The sequence below is a fragment of the Chaetura pelagica genome, unplaced genomic scaffold (genome assembly GCF_000747805.2).
Source record: "Chaetura pelagica isolate M959 unplaced genomic scaffold, ChaPel_1.0 scaffold115, whole genome shotgun sequence".
NCBI lineage: Eukaryota > Metazoa > Chordata > Aves > Apodiformes > Apodidae > Chaetura > Chaetura pelagica.
Window position 1 is genome coordinate 2866088 of NW_009953761.1, and position 24603 is coordinate 2890690.

General features: G+C 37.3%; 1 protein-coding gene across 1 annotated transcript; it reads left to right on the forward strand.

Annotated features, from left to right (window-relative positions):
- Positions 1 to 1627: 1627 nt before the first annotated feature.
- Positions 1628 to 24603, forward strand: SUGT1 (SGT1, suppressor of G2 allele of SKP1 (S. cerevisiae)). Its single transcript, XM_010000876.1, has 12 exons — positions 1628 to 1724; positions 1857 to 1982; positions 2636 to 2705; positions 3049 to 3119; positions 7331 to 7384; positions 8727 to 8743; positions 9365 to 9390; positions 9965 to 10061; positions 11063 to 11170; positions 22427 to 22517; positions 23232 to 23413; positions 24064 to 24603. The coding sequence occupies exons 1-12, from the start codon at positions 1628 to 1630 to the stop codon at positions 24163 to 24165; spliced, it is 1041 nt and encodes a 346-aa protein (XP_009999178.1). The 3' UTR covers positions 24166 to 24603.

Sequence of the window (24603 nt, forward strand, 5' to 3'; positions counted from 1 at the left end):
CCTGTAGGTAGGTGGGGTAACCGATTGATTTGCAAAAAAAAAAAACACAACAAAAAAACCGCCACAAACAAACGCCCTAAGCTTAGTGGAGGAATATATTGTTATTAGGTTTTGGTTTTTTTGTCATTATTTGTTTGGGTTTTTTTCTTCTTTCTATATTTTGTGGAGACCAGAACATTTTTTAAGGGTTAGAACAGTCATTCCCCGGAACCAGCCTCCTCATGGTTGTGGTAGAGTCCCCAACAGTGGAAGTTTGCAAGACATGGTTGAACAGGGTGCTAGATAACCTCACCTGGGCCTTTTCCACAAGAGGTTGGACCAGGTGATCTTTCAAGGTCCTTTCCAGCCTGGGCTGTTTTATGATTTTAGCTGTTAATGTGTATTATTGCACTTTCAAAGGTTATTTTTACTTAAAGCAGAGGGTTAATGAGAAGACAGAACTGGAGGGTGGATAAGTATATCTATTTAACATACTTGGAAGGTCAGAGGATGTAAATGGTTAGTTCTGCTTGAAGAGAGTAGGTGGCAGAAGCATAATTTGATACTCAATTCTCTTTCCATAAAGAAAACAGTGAAGCTGGGTCTTAGAATTCTTTGGGGTTTAGGCTGTAGCTTGTAAAAGTTTTGCAGAAGATAATGATATATAAAAAAAAGCAAATTGGAATAAACAAATATATTTGGCATAGTAAAACTAATTTAATTTTTTTAAAAGGTAAGTTTGTCATTGTGGGGGGGAAAAACACACCCAACAATCAGGAAAAAAACCTCAGCACTAGAAGGTAATTTTGAAGTATTAAAGAATGCTATCAGAGCATGGGTTTGGGTTTTTTTCTGTGTTGACATAGTTGATTTGTTTTTTCAGTTTGCATTTCAGTTCTTTGTACATTCGGTGTGTCAAAACAACATGTAACATGTTCTATAGGCAGTATTTAATACCCAGTGCAGTAATACTAGTGTCACTTGTGTAGCCTTTTTTAAAAGCACTTAAGTTGAGTCGGCAGGTTGTGCTTGATAATCCCTGAACTGTTAAATTCCATACTTCAGTGTACTGTTTTGCTGACTGAGAAGTTTGGGTCTGCAGGTAGTGCACCACATTTGCATAATCTTAGGTGTGGTCTTTTAGCTCATGTCTTTAATAAATGTAACCTGGGACGTGATACTACTTAAATGGTGCTTCCACACCTGACTAGGCTTGTGTCCAGTTGGCATGGCTGGCATTTCTGCACTGTGTCCTCAGGACTTTTGATTCCTTTTAACTCCTGGAGAACATGCTTTGGCTTTCTGCACCTGGATGTGATACAGCTGAAAGATCATCATCCATGTGTAAATACTGTCTGATAAAGTTTTGAAGTCTCTAGCTTTTGGTTTTTTGGTCATTTTAAGTTGAAAAAACAGGTTACTGAAGACTGAAAGCACCTTTAGTGCATGCAGACTCTTAGCACAGAGGGATCTGAAATTTCCCAATTCAGTTAGAAATAGATTTGCAACTTGGTTGCATAGTAAGGACCTTTAAGGTTGAAACATATAAAAAAGCATACTTAAGTGTTTGTGAGGACAATATCTAAAAGCTTGTTCTAAGAAACTATTGCTGATGCCCATAATCTGGAGTTCCTGGTGCTAGCAGAGCATGGCTGTCATCTGTGTATTAGACTTCATGTTTAAGGCATTTGAAGGTTCTGTTTCCTCCTCAGTAATAAACAGGCTCCTAGAATTTGATATAATTGGCAAGTTCCTTGTACTTAACGCTCTGATGTTTAAGCTTTGAGCATTAGGACTGAGCAACAGGTTAACAGTCGTGCCAGTTAGGATATTTTTGACAGACTTTGGTACTGGGTTTTTTTATGGGGACTTCTGAGGTGTCTTTTCATGGGGTTTTTTTGTGTCTATACAGGAACTGACAACAGCTTTGGAGAAGAATCCAGACAATGCCGAATATTATTGTCAGCGAGCTTATGCTCATATCCTTCTACAGAAATATGCTGGTAATTTCTTCAGACAATACTGAGAATCTTAAAAGTGTATTTTAACATGTTCTTTACAAAAGATGTCTTCAATCTGAAGACAAATACAGTAATAAGAAAGTGTAATCTATAACTTAATATGCTGCTTCTATGGTTAGGGCATAATTTTATAGTTTTCTTTGTTTTGTTTCTGCAAAACTTCCCAACTGGGTACTCTGCAGTCCCATTTGCATTTAGTTTTAGCCTAGTATTATCTTGGCAGCTTTTTTTAAGTAGACTTCTTAAGCTTTGTGTTGTAAGCATCCTTATGTTTTTGGTAGAGACTGAGTCCTGTCACGGTAGGAATATGGTAACTGAGTAGTGCCTGGGAAAAGGACTTAACCGAATAACTTAAGATTTGGTCTATTTTTTCTTTCCATTAAAAAACAAACAGATTCACACTTGATCTAAGTAGAGGATTTGACTAAACAAAAGTCATCCTGCGTCTTAGGTAAAACTAACTCTACAGCGGAATGGAGGGGTCATCTGGAGCAGTTGTGGCTACATTTCATTCCAGCTGTGGGATCTGTGTGCATCCTAGTACACCTTAAAATTTTTGCTACTAAAAGACTCACCATTCAGTGCTTTTTATAAGGTATTATTGTGTTCCTCATCTTTAAACCGACTTCCAACAGATGCAGTTGCAGATGCAAAGAAGTCCCTAGAGCTCAACCCGAATAATGCTGTAGCGCTCCTTAGAAAAGGGTATGTATCCTGTGTTGTACTTTGTTATAATCTATAGGGCAATGCCAATATTTGGGTTATGAGTCTGCACAAGCTTTTTGCAACACCACGAATTAATGCATTTAATGCCATACTGCTTGTAACCAATTCATGATAAAGCTGTGTTATAAGAAGCAGTTGAATTTGGGGTGGTTTATCTTAAGATCCTCGCCATTTCAAAAAGAAACCTCTTCAGTGATTTAAATTCTTACAGGAGTATTTTTAACAAATATAGTGTGTGAACTGAGGAGGTTGTGATGTTAAGAATGTGGGTTAGACTGAAAGGTAATTACTCTTTCCTTGTGTTTTTCTTTTTTTATGTCAGGTTAGGTGAATATCATATCAACAACTATGTGTCTGCTTTAGAGTCTTTCAGAGAGGGACAGAGATTGGACAGTAAGTATTAACATTTCTTTTTTGCAGAGTACTCCTTTGCTAATGAGAAAAAGCTTTTAATGTGTTGGTTGAAAGTGAAAGCCAAGGATTTTAAAAAGATTGTTTTAAAGGCTAACATATTAGGTGCCTGACTTCAGATGTCTGCTTTTTGGGAAGTTTTGTGCAATCACTGCATGAAAGTGTAAAACTGCAAAAAAGTGTATATCAAAGTTACTAGCAAGTAGTATATTATTTTTTAAAAGTTTAATTTTTTTTCTTTATAAAATGGGTAGCTTTGTCATGCTTTCTGGAGGTCTTACAGTTAAATGGTGGCAATGGTGTGGCTGTGTCCCAGAAAGTTTTCTGAACAGAACAGACTCCTTACACAAAGCTGAAATTTCTTACTTAAACCACTTGATAGGCCAGTCTTTAGAAGGAGTGTGCAACTTGATGGGTATTCAAACTGACAAAATGGATATTTAACTCACATTACATATAATTTAATTTATTATAAAAATATTTATTATATTTCTATAATACAATTTTTATTTATTATATTTTTTTCTTAGTCTTGGCTTCCCAGCTGGACTTGGCCACTTTTTAGGTTGAGGAGAGTTAGAGCTTTTTTAAAACCTGACTTTATCCTAGAAGCAGGAAATGAGTAGTTTATTACAGAAAGTATTGGTAGGAGACATGGGGAAGCATAAAACAAAGCAATTGCAAGATGGTGGCAACTCCTTTCTCTTTCTTCCACTCCCCTATTTTAAGTAAAACTCTCTTGTTCCTGCCATTCCCAAAAAGCAGGAGGACATTGTAAGAAAAACACCTTGAAAGGTTACACAGCGCAAAGTGCACTAAAGTGATACGCGTTGTTATGGTCTCAGATCTTTCTGGTTTGCTCTCTTACCTGCTAACAGTGGTTGGGACATAACACATTTAGCAAAAATATAATTACATTGCCTCTCTCAAATAAGTGATCTGATCCTCTGAGCTAAAACTGGAGTTTCATGAGAGTATAAACTAATTTATGCTTACTGCCAAGCAGTCATTCTCCCTCCTACTCTTGTATTTGCTTAGCTTCTTTTTTCAGTGCAGTAAGCCTGCAGAAAGCTACTATTTTAAATTTATTTTCCCCTGAATTAATGTGTTGAAATAGGCCAATAAAGGGTCTTGGAGCCAAAGACAGTAGAAGTGACAGAGCAGTGTTGGGGTAGTGATAATAGTGGTAAAGGGAGGTGTGATGGAATTACAGCAACTGCTCTGGAATTAGAGTTAAGATGTAAGACCTTTCCTAAAGTTCTTTCAGTTTGGATTATTAGGTAATCTCCACTAGTCTGTACACAGGAAAGACGAGTGTCTTTCCAGTCTACCCAAGTTCTTTATTTAGTATCTTCCCATGAAAGGAGGTGGTTCCTTTCTACTTCTGTAGCTTTCCTTACTTGATAGGTATCTTTTCATACACCTCCAAATTCATCACTCCTAAATTTAATCTATATATTTTTTATATATTCTTGCCCCACGACCACTGTCAATTTGAGGTTTTTCCCGTGCATGCATTTTGTCACCATTTTAGTTTGTCAGTTGGAGTTGTTCAAAATACAGATGATACAAAAAATCTCCTCAGGCCAGAGCATCACTTGTTATTTTCATTCTGTTTAACCTCACATCCTGCTTGTGTTGTAGGGTGCAACAGCACACAGAGCTACAGATAACTTTTTAGTTAAAAGTTTTGAGTACCAGGATCCTCTTACCTAATACAGAGTCCTTGAAATACAGCAGAGCTTTTTCCTGTGTTGAATTGCTTGACTTGTACCTGTTTGAATTTAATCTGTCATTATTTTGCTGCTTACCCAGTTGAAGCGTTTTTGAAGCTTCCTGGTCCTTCCTGATTACTCATTCATCTGAAGATAGTTTCTGCTGTGCTTCTCCTATCTCATTACAAAATTCTGTAACCCTCTGTGATATGAGGAGTCTCCCAAAGGCCTTTTTTAAGAATACAGATTTTGGTTGATTCTCTTCTGTTACCTGATTCGCTGGCAAGTTTATGTCAATAAGAGAATTTGCCTTTGCAGTTCTGAGGAATGTTTTATGGATCCCAGGTGGAAACAGTTGTGAGCATAAGCATTTTGGCAAAACAGTTAACTTCCAGTTCAATGCAGCTAGTGCAAAATGAATAAAGTGCAGAGGGAAAAATTGCCACATACTGCTAAGCAGGTGATAAAGAGGTGGTTTTAGCTGTTCTTGCCCCAGAGAGGATTGCTGTGGTGGGGAATTCTTTGTCGGCAAGGGTGGTTTCTTTGCTACATGGGGTCAGAGTATGTTATTACATGTTTCTGTTCCTTGCTGATATAAGGGGCTGGTTTAAATCTTAATCAGGAATGCTAATAACAGTGAGCTTCCTACCTGTGCTCATTTCTGGTGGGACTGACAGGTCTCAGGTGATAACTAAATAGGGCTTGATGAGATGTTGAATGTGCAGTGTTTCTTTATTTATAAAATAACATGAGGAAGAAAGGTTTCTTTCACTAAACTGTGAGACTAGACATACCGATTTTTGAAATTAATTTGCATTTGATTGAAAAAGAGGTGTGATTTGCTACTCTCCAGTATGTTATGTGGATTTAGGACAGTTAAGCTCAAATTTTTGTGTTATGTTTTTGTGTTTTTTTTTCTCTGACTATTTAATGAATTTAGAAAAGATGGAATGTGTCAACTTTAAAGAAACATATTAGCTGGTACTTACATTCTAAGAGTTAGGAGACTTTCAGTAAGTGAATGCACAATTAGGTTTTCTGAACTAGGGAGTTATTAAAAGGAAGTTGTTAAGTTCTTTGGGAGGATAATGCAATTAAAGAGCACTGAAAAAAGTTTGTTTTTTTTCAAATTATAAAACGTTCTGGAATGTAGAGAAAGATGCAGTGGTTCATGAGTGGAAACTTAGGAGTTCAAGTTCCACGTGTGTAGCAAAATTATTTATCACATTGTGCATTCCTTTGGTCCAATTACCCATATCTTTTTCTGCCAAGTTGGTGATTTACATAACACAGTCTTTGAGTCTCAATTAATTCAGGGTCTGGTTATTGCTGGATGTCCTTGCTCAGTGCTGGCTGTGGCACCAGTTGTGAGTTTCTTTGTCTCCAATCTCAGCACATCCCACAGCAAACTCCCTGGTTCACAGTTGCCTGCAGCGTTTGCCACATTGTTGTCACATGGTGGGGGCTTGTTTGGTTGGTTGCTGAGATGTCTCTTTAGTCCAGCAATAAATCCTGCTTAACCCTTAGATGTCTCAAGACAAACACCAGTCACCCTGAGTGTCTGAACACACTGTTCATCTCTTGGATTGTTTGAGACAAGCACCATATATCCCGAATATCACAGCACCCCAGGATTCCATTGGCCTTCTTGGTGGGTAGACAAACACCAGACACCCTGAGTCTATGAATACGCTGTTTATCTCTGGAATTGTTCGAGCTGAGCACCATATATCCCCAATGTCACACATTGCTGCTTTTTTACTTTCCTGACTGAAAGATTTTTCTGGGAGTTTTGTTGATAAAAGATGATTACTCTGTCATTACACTGCTACCTATTGAGCAAATTTCTAGTGAATTCATTTTTGTCTGGGGAGCTTGCTTTCTAGAGTATCAAGGTCTTAGCTAAACTTTTATTTGATTTTGATTCATAGAGTGGAATTGGCACCTGTGTATTTCTAACATCCTTGAAGATTCAGATGTGTATGTAGAGTTTGTGGGAAACCACCAGGAGAAGTTACTTGGTATTTGTGAAAACCTGTGCAACTTTGTGTTGTCCTTGGAACAGTCTAGTCTGATGCTTTTGTAGAGAGAAGGAATGTGACCAAGTGAAAAAGTAATTTTAAGAATAATGGAAAAATGTGTAAAAACTGTACTTCTGGCTTTCCAAACAGTTATATAGAAGTTGAGCAAACTGGAAAGCAGTTGTGTGTTTGGGTCAGTTCAGATGAAATCTATTGCCCTATAAATAAATTTGAAGGTACTGAAATAAAACAGAGTTAAATAGAAGAGTTACAGAAAAATACTTGAAGTTTTCCTGGAATGACAGAAGTTGCAAGAAGATACTAGGAAATAACAGTAATTTTTAGGAAACTAAAATAGGGTGAGCTTGTTGCAGTTGGCAGTCGTGAGGGATTGCTCTTTATGCAATACTTGTAGTGCTCAAAGAGCTCTAATGATACTGTGTTTGATATCTTCTAGATGTAGATGATACCTTTACTATTTGGATTAAAAGATGTGAAGAAAGACTAAATGGTAAGAAGAACCACATTTACTCAATAAGGGATTTCATATGCCCTTTGCTTTGAAGCCATCATGTTTTTCAAAGTTTTACAGCTTATCTGTTACTAAGAACAAAAGGAATTTTTGTTCTAAAAAAGTAACTTTATCTTTCCGATTTGCTCTTGAAGTATATGTCCAGAACACTTCTATACTTCAGATTTAGAGGAACATTAATATTGGGTTTTTAATGTTAATAATTAGCTGTGTCAGAGGATCATCTATTTAAAGTCCAGGCATATTCAGTGAGTGTGAGTATAGTTTCCTTTCATACCTTTCTACAAACTGGCACCCCCAACAGTGAACTCATCCACCATGCTTAAACTACCTGTGGCTTTTAATGAGATACAACACAATAACTGATGTAGTTTTTTTGTCTTCACCTGTTGTGACTTCCTCCCTACTTTGTGGTGCACAGTAGAAAAGGGGGCAGTAGAAGTAATAAAAGTTTGTCAACCCGCTGAGTGAGTGAGTAGAGGAGAGCCTTTTTGCATTGTATTGTATTGAATAAAAAAATTTCTGCTTCATGGTACTTTTTCACCAGCTTTATAATTTGGAGAAATTAGGTAATTGCATGGTCTTATTTGCAGACTTACCTTGAGTGACAATTTATTCTGCAGTCTCAAGGCAAGAGGATGTAATAGACATTTTTCTTTAATACATACTTAATTTTTGCAGTATTTTGTCTGGTTCAACTCAGTTTTTCTGTTTTATCTTGAATATTCATCCCTGTCTTTTCCTTTTTGAGCCATTACCTCAGTTCTCTGATTCTCCAGAAAACAAAAACAAAGCAACAAACATAAACAAAAAAACCCAAAAAAACCACCCACCAAAAAAACCACTATACAACCAAAAAAAGCCAAGGCCAAACCTTCTGCCTTCTGTTTTCTTAACTACAACTTAAGATTCTTTTTAGCAGTATGCATTATGAAGAAGCAAAGTGCAAGTTTGGGTTTTTTTTCAAAAGTATTCTTAAATATTTTAGGAAAAAATACTTAGAAGAGGAAATTTGGAGTTACAGTTTAGATCCAACTGTTACAGTATATTTAAGGTCATGTAACTGAATTTCTCTTCCACATTGCCATCTCATTCCCCAGCTGTGTTTGACTAGCATGAGATACAGATTTGAAGTCTGTAAAAAGTAGGGTGCCATAAAAGCAAAATACTAGAGGTAGAACAGATATGTTTTTAACCCTTCTGCTGTTGAGACTGGAATAAATGCAGAACGTTTGGAGTAACTGAAATAAAGCTAGAATAAGTACATGCCTTTTAAGTTCAGTGTCTTTTTCTGAAAGTGCAACTTCTTTTCTTTCTGCAGCATCACAGACAGAACTGGTAAGGTGCTTTCCTTAATATGTTTACTCTTCAGATTTCTTCAAGCTAGAGCATACTTTTAGGCTTCACTGGCTCCTTAAAGGCTTTTTTCAGGCTTTAAAAATCTTTTTTATGTGTGCAATTCTGAAGGATTTAACTTCTCTTCTGAACGTGTGTTCTTTTGAGACGAAGGTTGCAAAATTTGAAAACTCTTAGGAATGGCTTACAAATCTCGCAATAACTGTACAGTCATTAAAATAAATTTTAACTTGGTTGCTTACAGTCTGTGACCTAATTCTACAAATTAACCAGCTTGCCTTGTCAGTACTAACTTGCTTGTGACTGCTAGGAAGTAACGTGGCCACTGCGTGTTTTTCAGGTATACTTATAAAATGTCTGACCAATACATTGTAAGTTACAGACTGTCATATTTAATGTAAATTGGATTTTTTTAGTTCTTCATCTAGCATAAATGGCTAGAACAGTGAAGAGCTTCATCTATATGGTAATGCACATACTTAAATCAAGAAATGGGGAGCAATCAGTATGTAGCTTGTTTTTGTTTTTCAAAAGTACTTCATGGTATATTTTCACTTACACTAATGTAATTTTCTTTCCAATGGAATATACTAGAACACAGAGCAGCAACCTCTGCCACCAAAGATCAAGTAAGTTGACTTTAGCTTTACTGTGAGAATTGAAAGAGTTGACATACAACTTTATTCTTTGACTTGAGAATTGGAGAAGGAAAATAATGACAAGTTTAGAACATGACAGTCTCAAGTCAGATATTTCGGAATCAGTGTCCTCTGTTCAGACCAAATTGTACTTCCAGGATATTATGCTTCACTCAGCAAGTGGGGAATGGAGTAAGGATTCTGGCTTCAGCTTCTGTCTAGTTTTCAGTTTGAGCGTAATTCAAAGACTGCCCCATTGTGCCTAGTATAGGTAATGCTTTTGAAAAACTTTTAAAGACCCTGAACTAAAAGATGCCATTTAATTTATAGAAGCCAAACAGTTTTATGAATTCGATAAAAAAATTACCTAATTTTACTATGATGATTCTTTGTTCTTCAACTATTTACCTTGTCAGTTCTGCAAGTACTATGTTAGGGGAAGGGGAGGAAACCTAGATGTGTATGTCTTCCCCGTAAAGCTATGTAATGTACAGTTCCAGGTTTTAGTATTGTTCTGTACATCTCTTTGCAGTCAGTTTTTTCCTCTCCTTTTTAATGTTTTTAGATACGACTGGTACCAAACAGAATCTCAAGTAATTGTGACTATAATGATCAAGAATGCCCAGAAAGATGGTGTCTGTGTGCAGTTCTCGGAGAAAGAGGTGACTTGTCTTTGTTACTAATACGCATCTCTGGATTCTGTAGATGTAGTACTGAAACCAGTGAGTGCCATCTGCTGCAATAGCATGAAAAAAAAGGGTACAAGAGGTCTTGTGTCTGATTTATTTTTTTTTATGTACAGCTTTTTTAAATCTGCTGTTGATATGTATATGCTCAGTCAGGTGAACCAGGAGTTGTTACCACAGCAGTGTCCACAGGGTTTACACACAAGCTGTAACGGGAACATCTGTTTTACATCTGCCTGTATGTTTGGAGGGGTGAGGGAGGAAGTGATCTGGACTTAAAATGTTTGTGCATGCATCTGGAGTAAGAATAGTCAGAGGCAAGGTATTCTAAAAACAGGTATGAATGAGTAGTGTCTCGCTTTAGGACAATTAGAGAAAAAGAGTAAGTGTTGGTGGGTGGGTGGGTTTTTCCTTGGTTTTGGCATTACTAAAATTGTTAATGGCAGCAAAATACAGATACCATATGTGGTACTGATGATGTTAATGTTTTATTTAGCTGAGAATATTAGTTAGGTTCTTATTCTCAACTAAGTTGCTGCTTCACAAACTACCAGAAGTACTTGGTTGTTATCTTCTGGTTTAGACTGTTAAAATTGTGTGAGCACTTGCCACATAGTTTGTATGTATTAAAAGGGAAGTTGCAGACTGTTTTCGTGTTCCATTATTAATGTGTTGATACTTCATTTGCCATATAATTCTTTCCCCAAAGAATGCAGATCAAGCTGACAAGATAATAGGCTTTTTGAGTACTTGCTAAGAACTGAAATCTCCTGTTCACTTTCTAGTGTACTTTAGAAACACCTTTTTTAATAATGCAGTAATGTAATGGTGTAGTCTGAAATTCTCATGCCTGATGCTTTAAGTGCCCTAGTGAAGGGTCATTAATTTAATTGCTTAATCTTGGTGCCAAATGACAGTCCTTCACTTGGAAAACTGCTCTCAAAGATGACCAGAGATATGTTTTTGATTCTTAATAGATGAATGCATCAGTGAGACTTCCATCAGGTGAAGACTACAACTTAAAGCTTGTTCTTCTTCATTCTATAGTGCCCGAGCAAAGTACTTTTAAAGTGCTTTCCACAAAGGTAAGCTTTTTAAACTGTAAACTACTTCTTTGACTCTTCCTGATGTTGAAAATGTTTGTGCTCTGCTGTCTCTGTGCAACTGAAGTGCAAATGACAGATATGTTGAGGATATTTTTAGTTGTTGCTGTAGAGAGATTGTGGTCTTGACTTTTAAAAGTCAGGTATTGGGAAAGTATGAACACCTTTCTACTAAACTTCTAGGAGCCAATATAGCCTCATGAAGCATTGTTAATCTTTGTGTGCCCAAGAAAAAGCAAGTCAGACTTTGAGAACTTTGTTGTTGAAATAATTCTTTACCATTTCATGACCTTTTCTTGCTGGTAAAGGTTAGCCAGACGGTTAACTGTTCTTGGCTTTCCAAGAAGGTGTATTCCCTGCTGTTCCTGGAAGTAGTACTTGCTTGGAGATACTTAAAAATCACACAGTGTGAGAGAGTATGCTTTTGTCTCACTATTTGTTTTTTTCTGTATTACATGTATAGCAAAATAAGAAACTGGTCTGATGTGGCATATATTGTTGGGTATAGCATATAGAAAGACAAAGGCTGTTAAAGACACACTTTGTAAATAGAGCCAAACCTGAATCTCTGAATCAGGAATATATTGTTGATTATTTCCTTGTATTTCAGCAGTGGCTCTGCAGAGCTTTTGGAAATACCTTTTTACTCTGACGTTCCATTTTACCCGTTCCCTTCTTGAAAACGTGCCTATAGTTCTGCATCGTTTCAGTGAAGAGGGAATTCAAGATTACACGAGGGGATTGTCATAGGAAGTTGGTCTCCTTTCTCCACTCCTTGCCCTAAGGAAGATGGGCAGGTTATGTGTTGAGTCATGTGAACTCTTAGGTTGTGGGGCATGAGCAGAGTGCTCAAAGTATGTAGAAAGCCTGCTAGTCCATTAGTATTTATCTAAATTTGTGTGGAATGGGCACAGACCTTATCTAGAGAAGTAACTGTGAGGTTGTGTTTGCTTTATATTCATATCTAGCTTGTGTTACGCTTTTCATTTGCCTTGGAACTTTACCATTACTTTCACAAAGCACCTCCATGCTCTTGGGCATGGTTGAAATAAACTTGACCTTGTCTTTCTAAACTACCATTTCTAGCCTGGGTTAATCTCTGGAATAATCTCTAGTAGTCTAGAATCTTGTTTATATGAAGGTTCCTACAGTAGTGTGAAAACTATAGTTATGTTCCATAAGTGTATTTGTAAATATTTTGCTTTTGTTTCCAAATGTTACTTTTCCTATATGAGAGAATATTTTGAGACAGAATGGGTAAGAGAGATCACAGAAAGTGTTGTTACAGCAGAAGTCTGTGCTTGAACACGTTCTTCCTCTTGCAGAAAAGAATAGTGTAAGGACATCTGTGTAGGCACAGTGAAGGAATACAATTTAAATTATTCCCAGCTAAATTCCAGTTCTGACCAGCAGATGGAGTCTGGCTGAAGAAAAACGCATAGAAGCACATATACTTTATGCATGCAAACACTTCTTTAAAGGTTTAGAATATTTTACTTTGAAAAACATTAAGCGCTTTAACAGAATGGTGTGGCCTTAGTGCCTGAGTACTAGAAATTCAGATTCCTTTCCTTAAGTTTAATGTATGTGCTTTGTTTTTATGAGCAGTATGGAAAATGGCAGTTATTACTTTGAATAATCTGTCTGATTACTTAAAACTTTTCAACACATTTATGAATTTACATGAAGTTCTTTTATAAGGAATTGATAAGAAAGACCTAGTCTCACTATCTTCCTAATTATGTGAACTTTTTACTATGTGCTGCTAAAGAAATGGTGTTTTCGTGGGATAGGAACAGATCTGTTCCTATTTATCAGTAATTTCAGATAATAACTGCGTGTGTTCATAATGCTTTATTTTGTATTGCAGCTTTACACGTGCGAGCTATGTTGCCATTAACATGTAGTCTTGACTGGGCAACAGAGTTTGGTCTGTCTTTGCCAATTATGTGAGGAAATATGTGAGTAAACAGAATGGAATGTGTGGACAGGTTATGTGGGGGATAGTTTGTATTTCCTGTGAACTTAATAAAACTAATAAATGTAATGGATAGAGGATCAAACAATGGAACTGACAGCAGAAGAATCCTGCCTGTTTTGGTAGAACAGACAAGCTGGAGGGGGATTTCTCAGTGCTGCTTAAAATTCAGTGTATCTTGATAGATGCAAAGGAATAAAGGTAAAAATGAAAATTCAGGAGGAGGAAATAGCCTTAATAGAATCTGTAATTCTGCAATTACAAAAATAACTGCAAAGAGCAGACAGAACTTACAAACTCTGGGATTGGTTCTTTCAGGAGATGTGAACAGTGGTGAAAAGTGTAATTTGTACCTTAAGAATTGTTTCTTTCCTGGCAATAAAATAGATATTATACCTTTCAATAGAGCCATACTGTGTGTATCTCTGACATACAAAGTATCTGTTTGGAATAGCAAATGGTACAGAGGTAGCATAGATAGGTGCTTTGAGGGGTTTGAATGGTTTCTGTATAAGCAGTAATAAATTAGTGTTCATTATCTGCAGACTTTTGGCTTCAGGCTGTGAGCTAGAAGAGATAAAACAGTTAATGCCAACTCAAGAACAGCACGATGTGTGGGTGAAGTCCAGTTTTGAGAAAAAATCTTTATGCATCCTAGTATTGTATATTGTCTAATTGTCAGCAGATTTAAACATGATGCAGACTCCCTTAATAATGGTTGTAGTTATTACTGCTTGGAGCCATTTTCTTACCAACTCAAAAGTTTATTTGCTGTTTAGTAGATATCTCTGCTTCCAAATTCAGCTTTGAGTTGGTTATGGCTCCTGTTCACATTTAGTCACAAGTTACTTGGAATTACCCTGTGTTGTTCAGCTTGTATTCCAGATGAACTAAGGCATTAACTTAAAGTTCATGTGAGAAAATGCTGAATACAACTGGTTTGAGTCCTGTGCTGTATGTGCATAGCATTTATTTCCTCTACTTGAACAGCATAGTTGGTAGATCATAACTAGCATAACGGAATCAAGTGACATTATTGTTTATACTCCTCATCTGTCAAAGGTGTGTATAGTAATCTGGTCAAGCAAAAAGTAACAGCAGCTCCAAAAAGCACCATACATAAATTTGACGTTTGTCGTACAAATAGAAGCTGATCGGCTCTTTGTATGTAGCATAACTTCGCACACAGTAGGTAGGGTTTTGTGTATTGTGGTGGTCATCCTCAGTGGTGTTCAGATGTGAGGTGAAGTGGGGGAAAAACTGTGCCACGTTGCGTTCAGCATTTTCACAAGAGCAAGGTACCCTTTATTTGTGCTACTTGGCCTCTTCTTTCCAGAAGAGGGAGCCAGAATGTAAAGGCTGGATCAAGTTTGGTCTTTGGTAGTTGCATGCATGCATTTGTCATGTAGCTCAGTAAGCATAGGATCATCGAGCTCTCTTCAAAAAAGGAAAAAAAACATAAAACCTTCAAATTACTGGCTCAATATGCTTAAGACAAAACTAGGTGATCTGTTTCTGTCCAGAAAATAGAGCAGGAAAATAGAAATGCACAAACTGTGTAAGGATTTCTGATGTTCTGAAATAGTTCTTTGTGCACTGTCAGCTTTGCTTTCTGTTCAGTCTATCAGGCAGAATGTTTGGGATTCCAGGGATCATTTTGCCATGTTTTGTTGGAAACCTGTGTAACGTGAGCAGTTTCTCTAGATCTGCTGTTGTGTACTAGATCATGCTCCTGGTTTTCTGGTCCTTGGACCTTGTAAAGGAGACTGAGGACGAGTATGTGCTTTTAGTACATATGCTTATGAACGTGAAGGAAACTTGAGATGGTGCTTTCTCATTTTATTCCTTTCTGCTCTTGCATCTACAAACAGTTTAAGGACAATTACTTTGAACATTCAGTTTTTAGTCGTCTGGGCTTTTTGAAAGCACTGACTTGCAGCAATTTAGAGCCATTTGAAAAAGTGTTTTTTTACTGCAGAACTGTCCTTTAATTGGAGATCAAAGTTGTGCTGCAAACAGGAAAGTTGTTAGAAATCCTCAGCCTCTTTTACAGTTGACATTTGTTACTTAATAGAGATGTCTGAGGTAGAAGCACAGTCTTAGCAGCTTCGTGCCAAGAATATGGTAGTGTGCATCAGTGAAATGTTTCTTTTTCTCAAACCAACATTTTGCCTTGCAAACTCTGAAATGCTCCGTGCTTACTGGAAAAGCACACCAATGCCTGTTGCTAAATGTGTAAGGCAAAAGGCAGAGAGTGAGGCTGTTTCACGCACTCTTGGACTGTGATCAGAGTTTCTATTCATACGCAAATATGCACAAATAGATAATCAGAGGAACAGATTTATTTTAAGTGGAGTTCTTACTGTTGTAGTCCAATCCTTAAAAGGTCCTGTGTTATTTTGGATGTTTTCATAAAATAGCTTCCCTGCTCTCAATCCTCGTTTTCTCTATGAGGTTTTCATGCAGGTTCATATCTCAGATATATTCTTGAGTGTTTCTGTAAATTATTAATTAATATTTAATATATGAGTTGGATACTTTTCTGAAATTTCTTGCATCCCTTAGGCAGAGCTAGTTGGAGAAATTTCCTGGCTAGACCATAAAGAAACCTTCCCAATTATTAGCATGATATTTACTTGGCTCAAAATGTTTTTTCTTTTTTTTTTTTTTTTCTCTTTATGGGTGCAGTTAGGTGTGAGGCAGATTTAAACTTGTTAATACTCTGAGAATTGTATTTTAAATAAGGATATAAGTCAATGTACCCATGCCTTATATAAATACATAAAGCAGAACTATATGTAAGGGGGTTTCTCTGTCTTGAGAGAAGATGGATTTAGAACTATTGGAATAGTGATGATTTGCATCGAGGTTGCAGTGGCATACCTCTGTATGACTAGCTCATTCTCTAAAATTCAAAATTTTAATAAGGGATTGCTATGTAATATTGAGGTGGAAACTCTAACCTTTTTGCATTCTGTTCTCCATAATATATAACTGGCAAAGAAACTGAAATTGCATGCTAAATCACTTCTCTTGCAATACATTTGCTACAGAATAAATTCCTTAATTGTAGATTGCAATAATACTGTAGAGTTATTTTTTATCTCATATTGTTTAAAATTATGGACCAGAGATCCTGGAATTCAGATTATAAGCAATTTATAAAAGGTCTCTGAATAACTAGGGTACCAAAACTGAATGTGCATGTGATTTTAGATGTAAGTTTGAATAGGTAATATATTTTTAGAAGATAGTGTTATTTTATCCTACCCTTAAATTTAGGTTACAAAATACATGAGATGATTGCAAAATGACAACTCTAAACACTAAAATTTACAACTTGGACAAGGCAGTCAGTAGTTCAGTAAATAACTAAGTAGTGGAATCCCTGAATTCTCATTTTCATGTTTTTGACATAGCAAACCATCAGAATTTTAAAGGGTATTTTTAATGCATCATAAAATTAATGGCTGAACTTCTTCTTAAGCTTTGCCAGTTCTGATTTCTTTCATCCATCTGATCAGAGCTTGACACAAATTTACCAGTGGTAAATGAACTTCCCCTTAGCGTGGACTGTAAAATATAAAACATGGTGGAATTAAAAAAAAAATAATAAAAAAAAATCTTGTGACTTCTTTTGAGGAGAAAGATAAGAGTTCTTTCCATTTTAATGTTTCTCAGTTAAACTGTCAAAGTCCCAGAAAGTAAGTTCAGTGAAATCTAGTTCACCATAGGTTTGGGCTTTTTAACATAAGCTTTGACTTAGAAAATTAATCTTGACTAACTAATGTTGTGTTTATCTGTAACTAAGGGCAGAAATTCTTTCTTAAAACTAGATTAAATGCTCTCTTATGCCAGTCAACTAAGAAGTAAAGATTATTTGTGTTCTTACACTACCAATGAAGCAGCTCATAATAGCTTCTGAAGGTAACTCTATGGCACCTTTCCTGATAGGTAGCACTTAGATTAAGCAGCAGATATACTTGTCTGTCTACATCTCTGATAAGTTTTTAAAAAGTTATTACTTTTATGACCAGAAAATTCTATGAGTAGAAACTTCTCTGTATCCTTTCACTGCATATGTGTTGGGTTTTTTCTAGACAATTGATTCATTTGACCCTCTTCTCAGTTTCTGTCAAGGCAGTATTTCAAACAAGTAGTGCATTAATTACTCTGTCAAAATTCTATGTTTCTTTTCCTTTTTGCTTTCCTCACTTTGAACCCAAAATACCAGGAACTTAAAAAAAATTACTACAGAAAGTGAATTATTCACTTATTATTCACTCACTCTTGAACTTACAGTTCAAGATATGCTCAATATGCTGGAAAGAGTCCAACAGAAGCAACAAGGATGATGAAGGGACTGGAACACCTGTCTTATGCGGAAAGGCTGAGAGACCTGGGACTGTTTAGTCTTGAGAAAAGAAGACTAAGAGGGGACTTTAAATAATGCCTACAAATATCTGAAGGGTGGATGTCAGGAATGGGCCAATCTCTTTTCAGTGGTGCTCTGTAATGGGATGAGGGGAAACCGCACCAAGTTACAACACAGGAAGTTCCACTTCAACATGAGGAAAAACTTGTTTACTGTGAGGGTGATAGAGCACTGGAACAGGCTGCCCAGAGAGGTTGTAGAGTCTCCCTTCTCTGAAGACTTTCAAGACCCATCTGGACACGTTCCTGTGTGATCTGCCCTAGGTGTTCCTGCTCTGACAGGGGCGTTGAACTCGATATTCAGAGGTCCCTTCCAACTCCTAATGTGATTCGAGGATTTCTGCTTTGAAGCTTTTCATACATCTGGAGTACTGTGTCCTAGTTGAGCCCTAAAAGATGGTCAGTTGTCTGCACAGCTACAAGGAGAGGCTGAGGAATTAGACTTGTCCTTAAGAGGCATGCAAAACATTTAATTTGCAATGAAATTTTCCTGTCTTTTATTCTAAAGTTGGCACAAGGCACACATTTTATGAAATATGAATGTTAAATCAAAGTAGTTGGTGAAGTGTTGATGTATTTCTCTTGCCTGACTGCTGAATTTTTTTCAAAGGAGAGGAAAAAGCTAACAGTATTTGTGTGTTAGATACAACACAAATGTCCATACTTCTGTGTTACTTGTCTGCATGATAGCTATCAGTATGGTCATTAAAATGCAGCACGTAATTGGGACTCAAAAAGTTGTTTCTCCTTAGATCAAATGAAGCTCTCAAGCTGAAGAAATATGTGCCTTCACAAACAGAACTATATAGCTTTATATTTTTGGAAAATGTGGTTGTATAATGGTAACCAGCTAATGATTTCCCTAGTTTTCCTGCTGCCTGCCACTTTGCCTAATGAGTAACTTCAATGGAAGTGGACGGAGTAGATGGGAGTAGAGTTTTAATCATGTCATAAATACTTTCTGTTTTTCAGCTGTCTGTACTTCTAGCTTGGCAGAGTTGAAATGGTTTAGAGTTGAGAAATCTGCATCTTACTCTGGGAATTAGTTTGTGGCATTTTCTTTTCCTTGAGGATGTTTGTCGTGTGTAGCAGCAGCTTAGGAACAGTTCCAGAGAGGAAAGTGTAAGAACTAGCAGATTTTAAAAGGAGAGAGTGTTTACTGGAGCAGTAAAAGTAAAGATCTTTTTTTTTTCTCCTTTTTATGCATGGACGGAGTACTCTGAAGAATAGCCAAAAGTCTTTGTAAGGTTTTTTTTTGGGGGGGAGAGTTGTATTCTGAGAAGAAAAAGGTCCATGTTTAGTAGTTCAAATCTAGCATTGTTTTGCATTAGAGGTAATTTTTCGTATGAATTAAATAGTCTGTATTTGAGATACTGCAAGATACCGAAAAGCCTGAAGTGTAAGAGGAGATAGAGAAGGAAGAAACAAACAGAAGAAAAACTGAAGAGGCATAGGGTTGAGCACTTAATCTTTCTTTTGTTTTATTTTTTTTAATAGAATGTGAGGGAATGCACTAAAAAGCAGAGTATAAAATCTTAAAAATGACATCTACTTAAACGTGAAGCTGACTTGATAATAGTTTCCTCAGGTTGAGAAGAGTTAGATAGGAAGCAAGGGAGAGACAAGGTTTTTTTAAAGTAATACTCAGCGTTTCACTTGTAACTAATTAGTGCCTTTGTAAGTGGTTAATTAACTTAAATGTTTGACTCAGGAGATCCAAATTCATTGGGGAAAAAAGCAACCTGCTAGTTCTGGCACTGGTGGAACTACTTGTTTGTCTTACATGTACATCAACAAATATTTTAGCTTCTTTAAGCTAATCGCAGAACATTTGATTTATGACTGTAGGTGTTATGTTTTTAACTTTAAGGTTGTAGTTTTCAGAATGTTTTAGAAGAGTCCAGTGAAGGAACTTCTACTACTACTGACTGACTTAGTTTTGCTGAAGAAGTTTTCACAGTTTGAATGCATCTTCTGCAAACAGAAATCTCTGCATCCTCTCAGATTTCAATATTAAGCTCTGGAATAAAGGCCTTCTTTAGGGACAGTAGATTGAGCAACTAGATTAATATGGTATTTTATTTTTATTTGGTTATTTCTGGTTTCGTGACTTTCACTATTTTAGAAGCTGACACCCTGATGCAGAATTTGTGACTTGTAAAGTTGCTAAAAACAGTGGAAATCCAAAAGACATGGGGAGTGGGAAGTCAAATACCTGTGGGTACTGGATTTAAAACCTACTGAAACTCTCCCCTGCCTTGAAGGGAATTCCATAACTCATGTCTTAAAAATATTTTTGTTGCTCTCAGATAGTACAAGTTAATGGTGGAAAATAAGTATTCAAACTCATCTAAGGAAATGGTAACTTCCCCAGGGGAAGAGGGGTGGGGGGAAGCAACTGAGGCAATCATAATTGAATATTCTGATTCCTAAAATGCAGCATGGTTGCACATAGAAGCTTTGAACCTTAAATGAGCTAATTTCTTTAATTTTATAAGGTATTTTGTTGCTTACCAGTGACTGATTTGAAGAATTTATTCAATAAAGTTCAAATTTCAGACCACCGTGAAGCTGTGAAAGGAGCTTGCCATTAGGATTTCTAGGGTTAGCTTTTACAGTCGTGCCTTTGTTCTTGGGTCTGTAGGGATCCCCAGGTTACAGTGGCTTTAGGTAGAACTAAGAATGTGCTTCTGCTGAGCCCTTCACAAATAAGGAACTGCTGAAGTTTAGCAAGAACTGAACTTTGTGATGTTTTTAAGTGAATTTGTCATTTGGAGTGATATTATGAAGTTCCTGTTTTGCACATATTCTTTTGCAACTTTGTAACCCTGTAGTGAAAGGTTAAGGTTAATTCTGAAAAAAACTTTTCAGTGTGGTTGGCTAAAGGGATTATGTGTAGTTGTGAATGGGGCATGACATGTATGGCATTTAATTTTGTTTCTCCTATGATAATTGCAACTGTATCAATTTTTAATTGCCAGTTTTGTCAATTGCTTCTTGACAGTTTTCTCTGTAGCAATGTGTGTTCATTTGACCAAATGCATACAGCATCTGAATGTTTCCAGTGGGAAGATCTGCATAGAATCATAGAATCATTAAGGCTGGAAGGGATCTTAAAGATCAAGTTCCAACCCCCCTGCCATGAGCAGGGAACCCTACCACTAGACAGGCTGCACAAAACCTCGTCCAACCTGGCCTTAAAAACCTCCAGGGATGGGGCATCAACAGCCTCCGGGGCAACCCATTCCTGTTCCTCACCACCCTTATAGTGAAGAATTTGTTCCTAAGATCTGACCTAAATCTCCCCTCTCTGAGTTTAAAACCATTATCCCTTGTCCTATCACCATCTTCTCTGGCGAAAAGCCCCTCCCCAGCTTTCCTGTAGCCCCTTCAAGTACTGGAAGGCTGCTCTAAGGTCTCTCCAGAGCCTTCTTTTGTCTAGGCTGAACAGCCCAACTCTCTCAACCTGTCTTCATGGCAGAGGTGCTCCAGGCCTCTGATCATCTTGGTGGCCCTTCTCTGGACCCTTTCCAACAGGTCTTTATCTTTCTTGTGCTGAGGGCACCAGAACTGTACACATTACTCTAGGTGGGGTCTCACCAGAGCAGAGTAGAGGGGCAGAATCACCGCCCTGGCCCAGCTGGCCATACTTCTTTTGATGCAGCCCAGGATGCAGTTGCTCTCTGGGCTCCAGCACACACTGGTGGCTCATGTCAGCCTTCTCAACTACCACCCCCAAGTCCTTCTCCTCAGGACTGCTCTCCAGCCATTCTTCCTCTAGCCTCTATTTGTGCCTGGGGTTGTGCCAACCAGGTGCAGGACCCTGTACTTGGCCTTGTTGAACTTCATGAGGTTGTCATTGGCCCACCTCTCCAGCCTGTCAAGGTCCCTCTGGATGGCCTCCCTTCCTTGTAGGGTGTCAACCACACCACACAGCTTGGTATCACCAGCAAACTTGCTGAGGATACACTCAATCCCACTGTCCGTGTCTCCAACCAAGATGTTGAACAGCACTGGTCCCAATACTGACCCCTGGGTGACACCACTCATCACCTGCCTCCATTTGGACTTTGAGCCATTGATCACAACTCTCTGGGTGTGACCATCCAGCCAATTTATTATCCACCGAGTGGTCCATCTGTCAAATCCATGCCTTGTCAGTTTGGAGACCAGGATGTCATGTGGGACAGTGTCAAATGCTTTGCACAAATCCAGGTAGATGACATTAGTTGCTCTGCCACATCCATCATCTCTGTAGCCTTGTTTAGAAGGCCACCAAACTGGTCAGGCATGACTTGCCCTTAGTGAAGCCATAGTCCCAGGGTGTTTCTCTGGTTTTTGTACTACGCGTCTAATAGGAAATTTTTTGGTGGATGAAATGTAAACCTAGATAAAGTTGAATTTTGCAGGCCTTCAGACTTAATAGAGCTGACTGGCAAGAATGGGGTGCTTGAAAGATAATACCCTGGTGCCTGGCAGCGTAGAGACATTGGGACTGATCCTTACTTTTGTGATACTATATAATTTACAGAAAGAATCAAGTGAATGGAAAGCAAAAGAAATTGAGGTGGTACTAAACAAAATGGTAAATGTCTGATACAAGAGCTACGCAGATGCTTAAGAGCTTAGTTGATGTGTGACCTGAAGTTATGCACCTTCATCTTGTAAGGTAGATAATTTTTAGTAAAATACAGGCTTCACTTCAGAGACTGTTTCTAAAAACAAATGTATTTATATTCTTGCTGCTACAGGATCCAGCTACTTTCAAACAATTTGGCGGAACTCTTTGCCATCAAGATTACTTTTCTTTGTCTTTTGTTTTGCAGGTTGAAATAAAAATGAAAAAGCCAGAGGCTGTAAGATGGGAAAAGCTGGAGGGCCAGGGAGATTCTTCTAAGTTAAAGCAATTTACACCAGGTTTGTTTTCTGAACTATTAAGTATTAAATATCCATTTGTATGAAGTTACTTGCAGTTACTACTTTTTTGTGTTGAATAAAGTCTTTTGGGGCTCTCTGTCTGTCTCTTTTGGTCACTGTTTTGCAGTTCTAGGTATGGTAATAATAGAATCGTTCTGGTTGGAAAAAACCTTTAAGATCATGGAGTCCAACCATTATAAAAACCTGCCATTATGCCTCTATTGTTGCTTAAATCATTAAGTATTGTTTACTTAAGAATTCCATCACTCTTGGAATGCAATACTTTTGGAATTTTTCAAATAGATTAACAATTATGTCTTCAAGAGAATTTGAATTTCCTTATTTATTTATTGAAGATATGTAGCTCAAATTTTCCTGTTGTTCTAGTCTGTTGGCTTCTTTTTTTCTTACTGTCAGCCAGTGTATCCTGCCTTGTTTTAACTTCAATTATTTGTGTTGCTGTTATCCACCATTTTTTGTTGGATAACTACATTATGTAACTGTTTACTGCAATGTCAACTTTGGCAGTTGCTTCTTAGCTTCCTGTATGTTTTTTTACTGCAATGCTTGGATCCATAAAGAGGAAGCCATTTGCATTTTCATATTCCTGTTCCATTATAATCTCTGATTCATTGGATATATATATGTCTATGTGTCCTCTGCTGCTCTAGAAGTTGTGAGAAGATCTTAGTTAACTAACAGTTCTGTTTTCAGATACCCAGCACTTATATCCATCATCCTCTCACTATACGAGGAACTGGGACAAGCTGGTAGTTGAAATCAAGGAAGAGGAGAAGAATGAGAAGTTAGAAGGAGATGCTGCTTTAAATAAACTCTTCCAGCAAATTTATTCAGATGGTACAGATGAAGTGAAACGTGCCATGAACAAGTCATTTGTAAGTCTTCACTCTTTCTCTGAACAAATGAATAACTTTTGAACACTGACACAATTTACTAAACTGGGTGTGAATTAGGAGGCCTCTAGCTACTAGAACCTTGGGCTTATAAGGAATGGCAGTAGTTCTAGTAGAGATACTGGTAGGACAAGTCTTGCTGAAAGCTACAATGTAGTTGTACAATATGTACACTAATGAATGTGACTCTTAAGTCCAAGGTTGTGCTTTGTCACCGGTCTCTTTGTTTCCATCAGTGTTATCCAAGGGAATGCAGTTTTTGGTACTTAGGGAGTTTGAAGACTTGTTATGGGTAAAAAGGATCAAATTCCTCTTAGTTGTTTATATCTAGTTCTTCAGTTTGAAGTCCTCAGAGACAAGAATGTGACTGACCCTTCAAAAACTTCTTGTTAATGAAGCAACATCCCATTGTGTCCAGTACTGATAAAAGCACTGTTGGGCTGAAGATTATTTAATGATGGCTTTGTCAAATATTGTTTTTTATGTACACAGAATTCCTGTGTAACATCTTGCCACATGAAGCTTAAATTCTTCACCATTCTTCAGAATTTCTTAATCTGCTCTAAGAGTTGTAGTTTTCATATTACTAGGGTCCCTCTAGCAAGCTAAACAAGCTTTCTCTTATGTTGCAGATGGAGTCTGGAGGCACAGTTCTGAGCACCAACTGGTCTGATGTTGGTAAAAGGAAGGTAGAAGTAAACCCTCCTGATGATGTGGAATGGAAAAAATTCTAATCCTATTCTTAATCTTTTACCATCTATGTGTTGCCATAGTCATGTACTGACCACTGTGTATGGACATAGCATTCTTGGATTCAAAGCACTGAATGTTCCCTTGGAAACAGGAATTTGTCCTTATATTTTGCGTGCTTTAGAAATTCCTTCCTCTGCAGATGTTAAAGATATTCTTCGGAGTGGAGCCCTGTTTTTATCATCTCTGTCTAATGTTTGGAAATTGAGTCAATCAGTCTAAATTTTCTACCACCTTTATCAGCTCTGCTCTTTGGGGATAGGGTGATCTGTAATGGGCTGGTCAGGGTTATTGCCTTACGCCCCATATTTCTGTTCAATAACTTATTACATCTTGGCAACTTTGGGGTAAAACACTTTTAAACAACAGTGTTAAAATTGTTTGCTCTTTAACTCTGCTAAATAAAACTGTAAATATAAATT

Coding starts and splice junctions, on each gene's coding strand:
- SUGT1 (XM_010000876.1), top strand. CDS start 1,628: ATGGCTGTCATCTGTGTATTAGACTTCATGTTTAAGGCATTTGAAGGT. Junction 10,062..11,062: donor TGCAGTTCTCGGAGAAAGAG/GTGACTTGTCTT, acceptor GATTCTTAATAG/ATGAATGCATCAGTGAGACT. Junction 23,414..24,063: donor GTGCCATGAACAAGTCATTT/GTAAGTCTTCAC, acceptor CTTATGTTGCAG/ATGGAGTCTGGAGGCACAGT.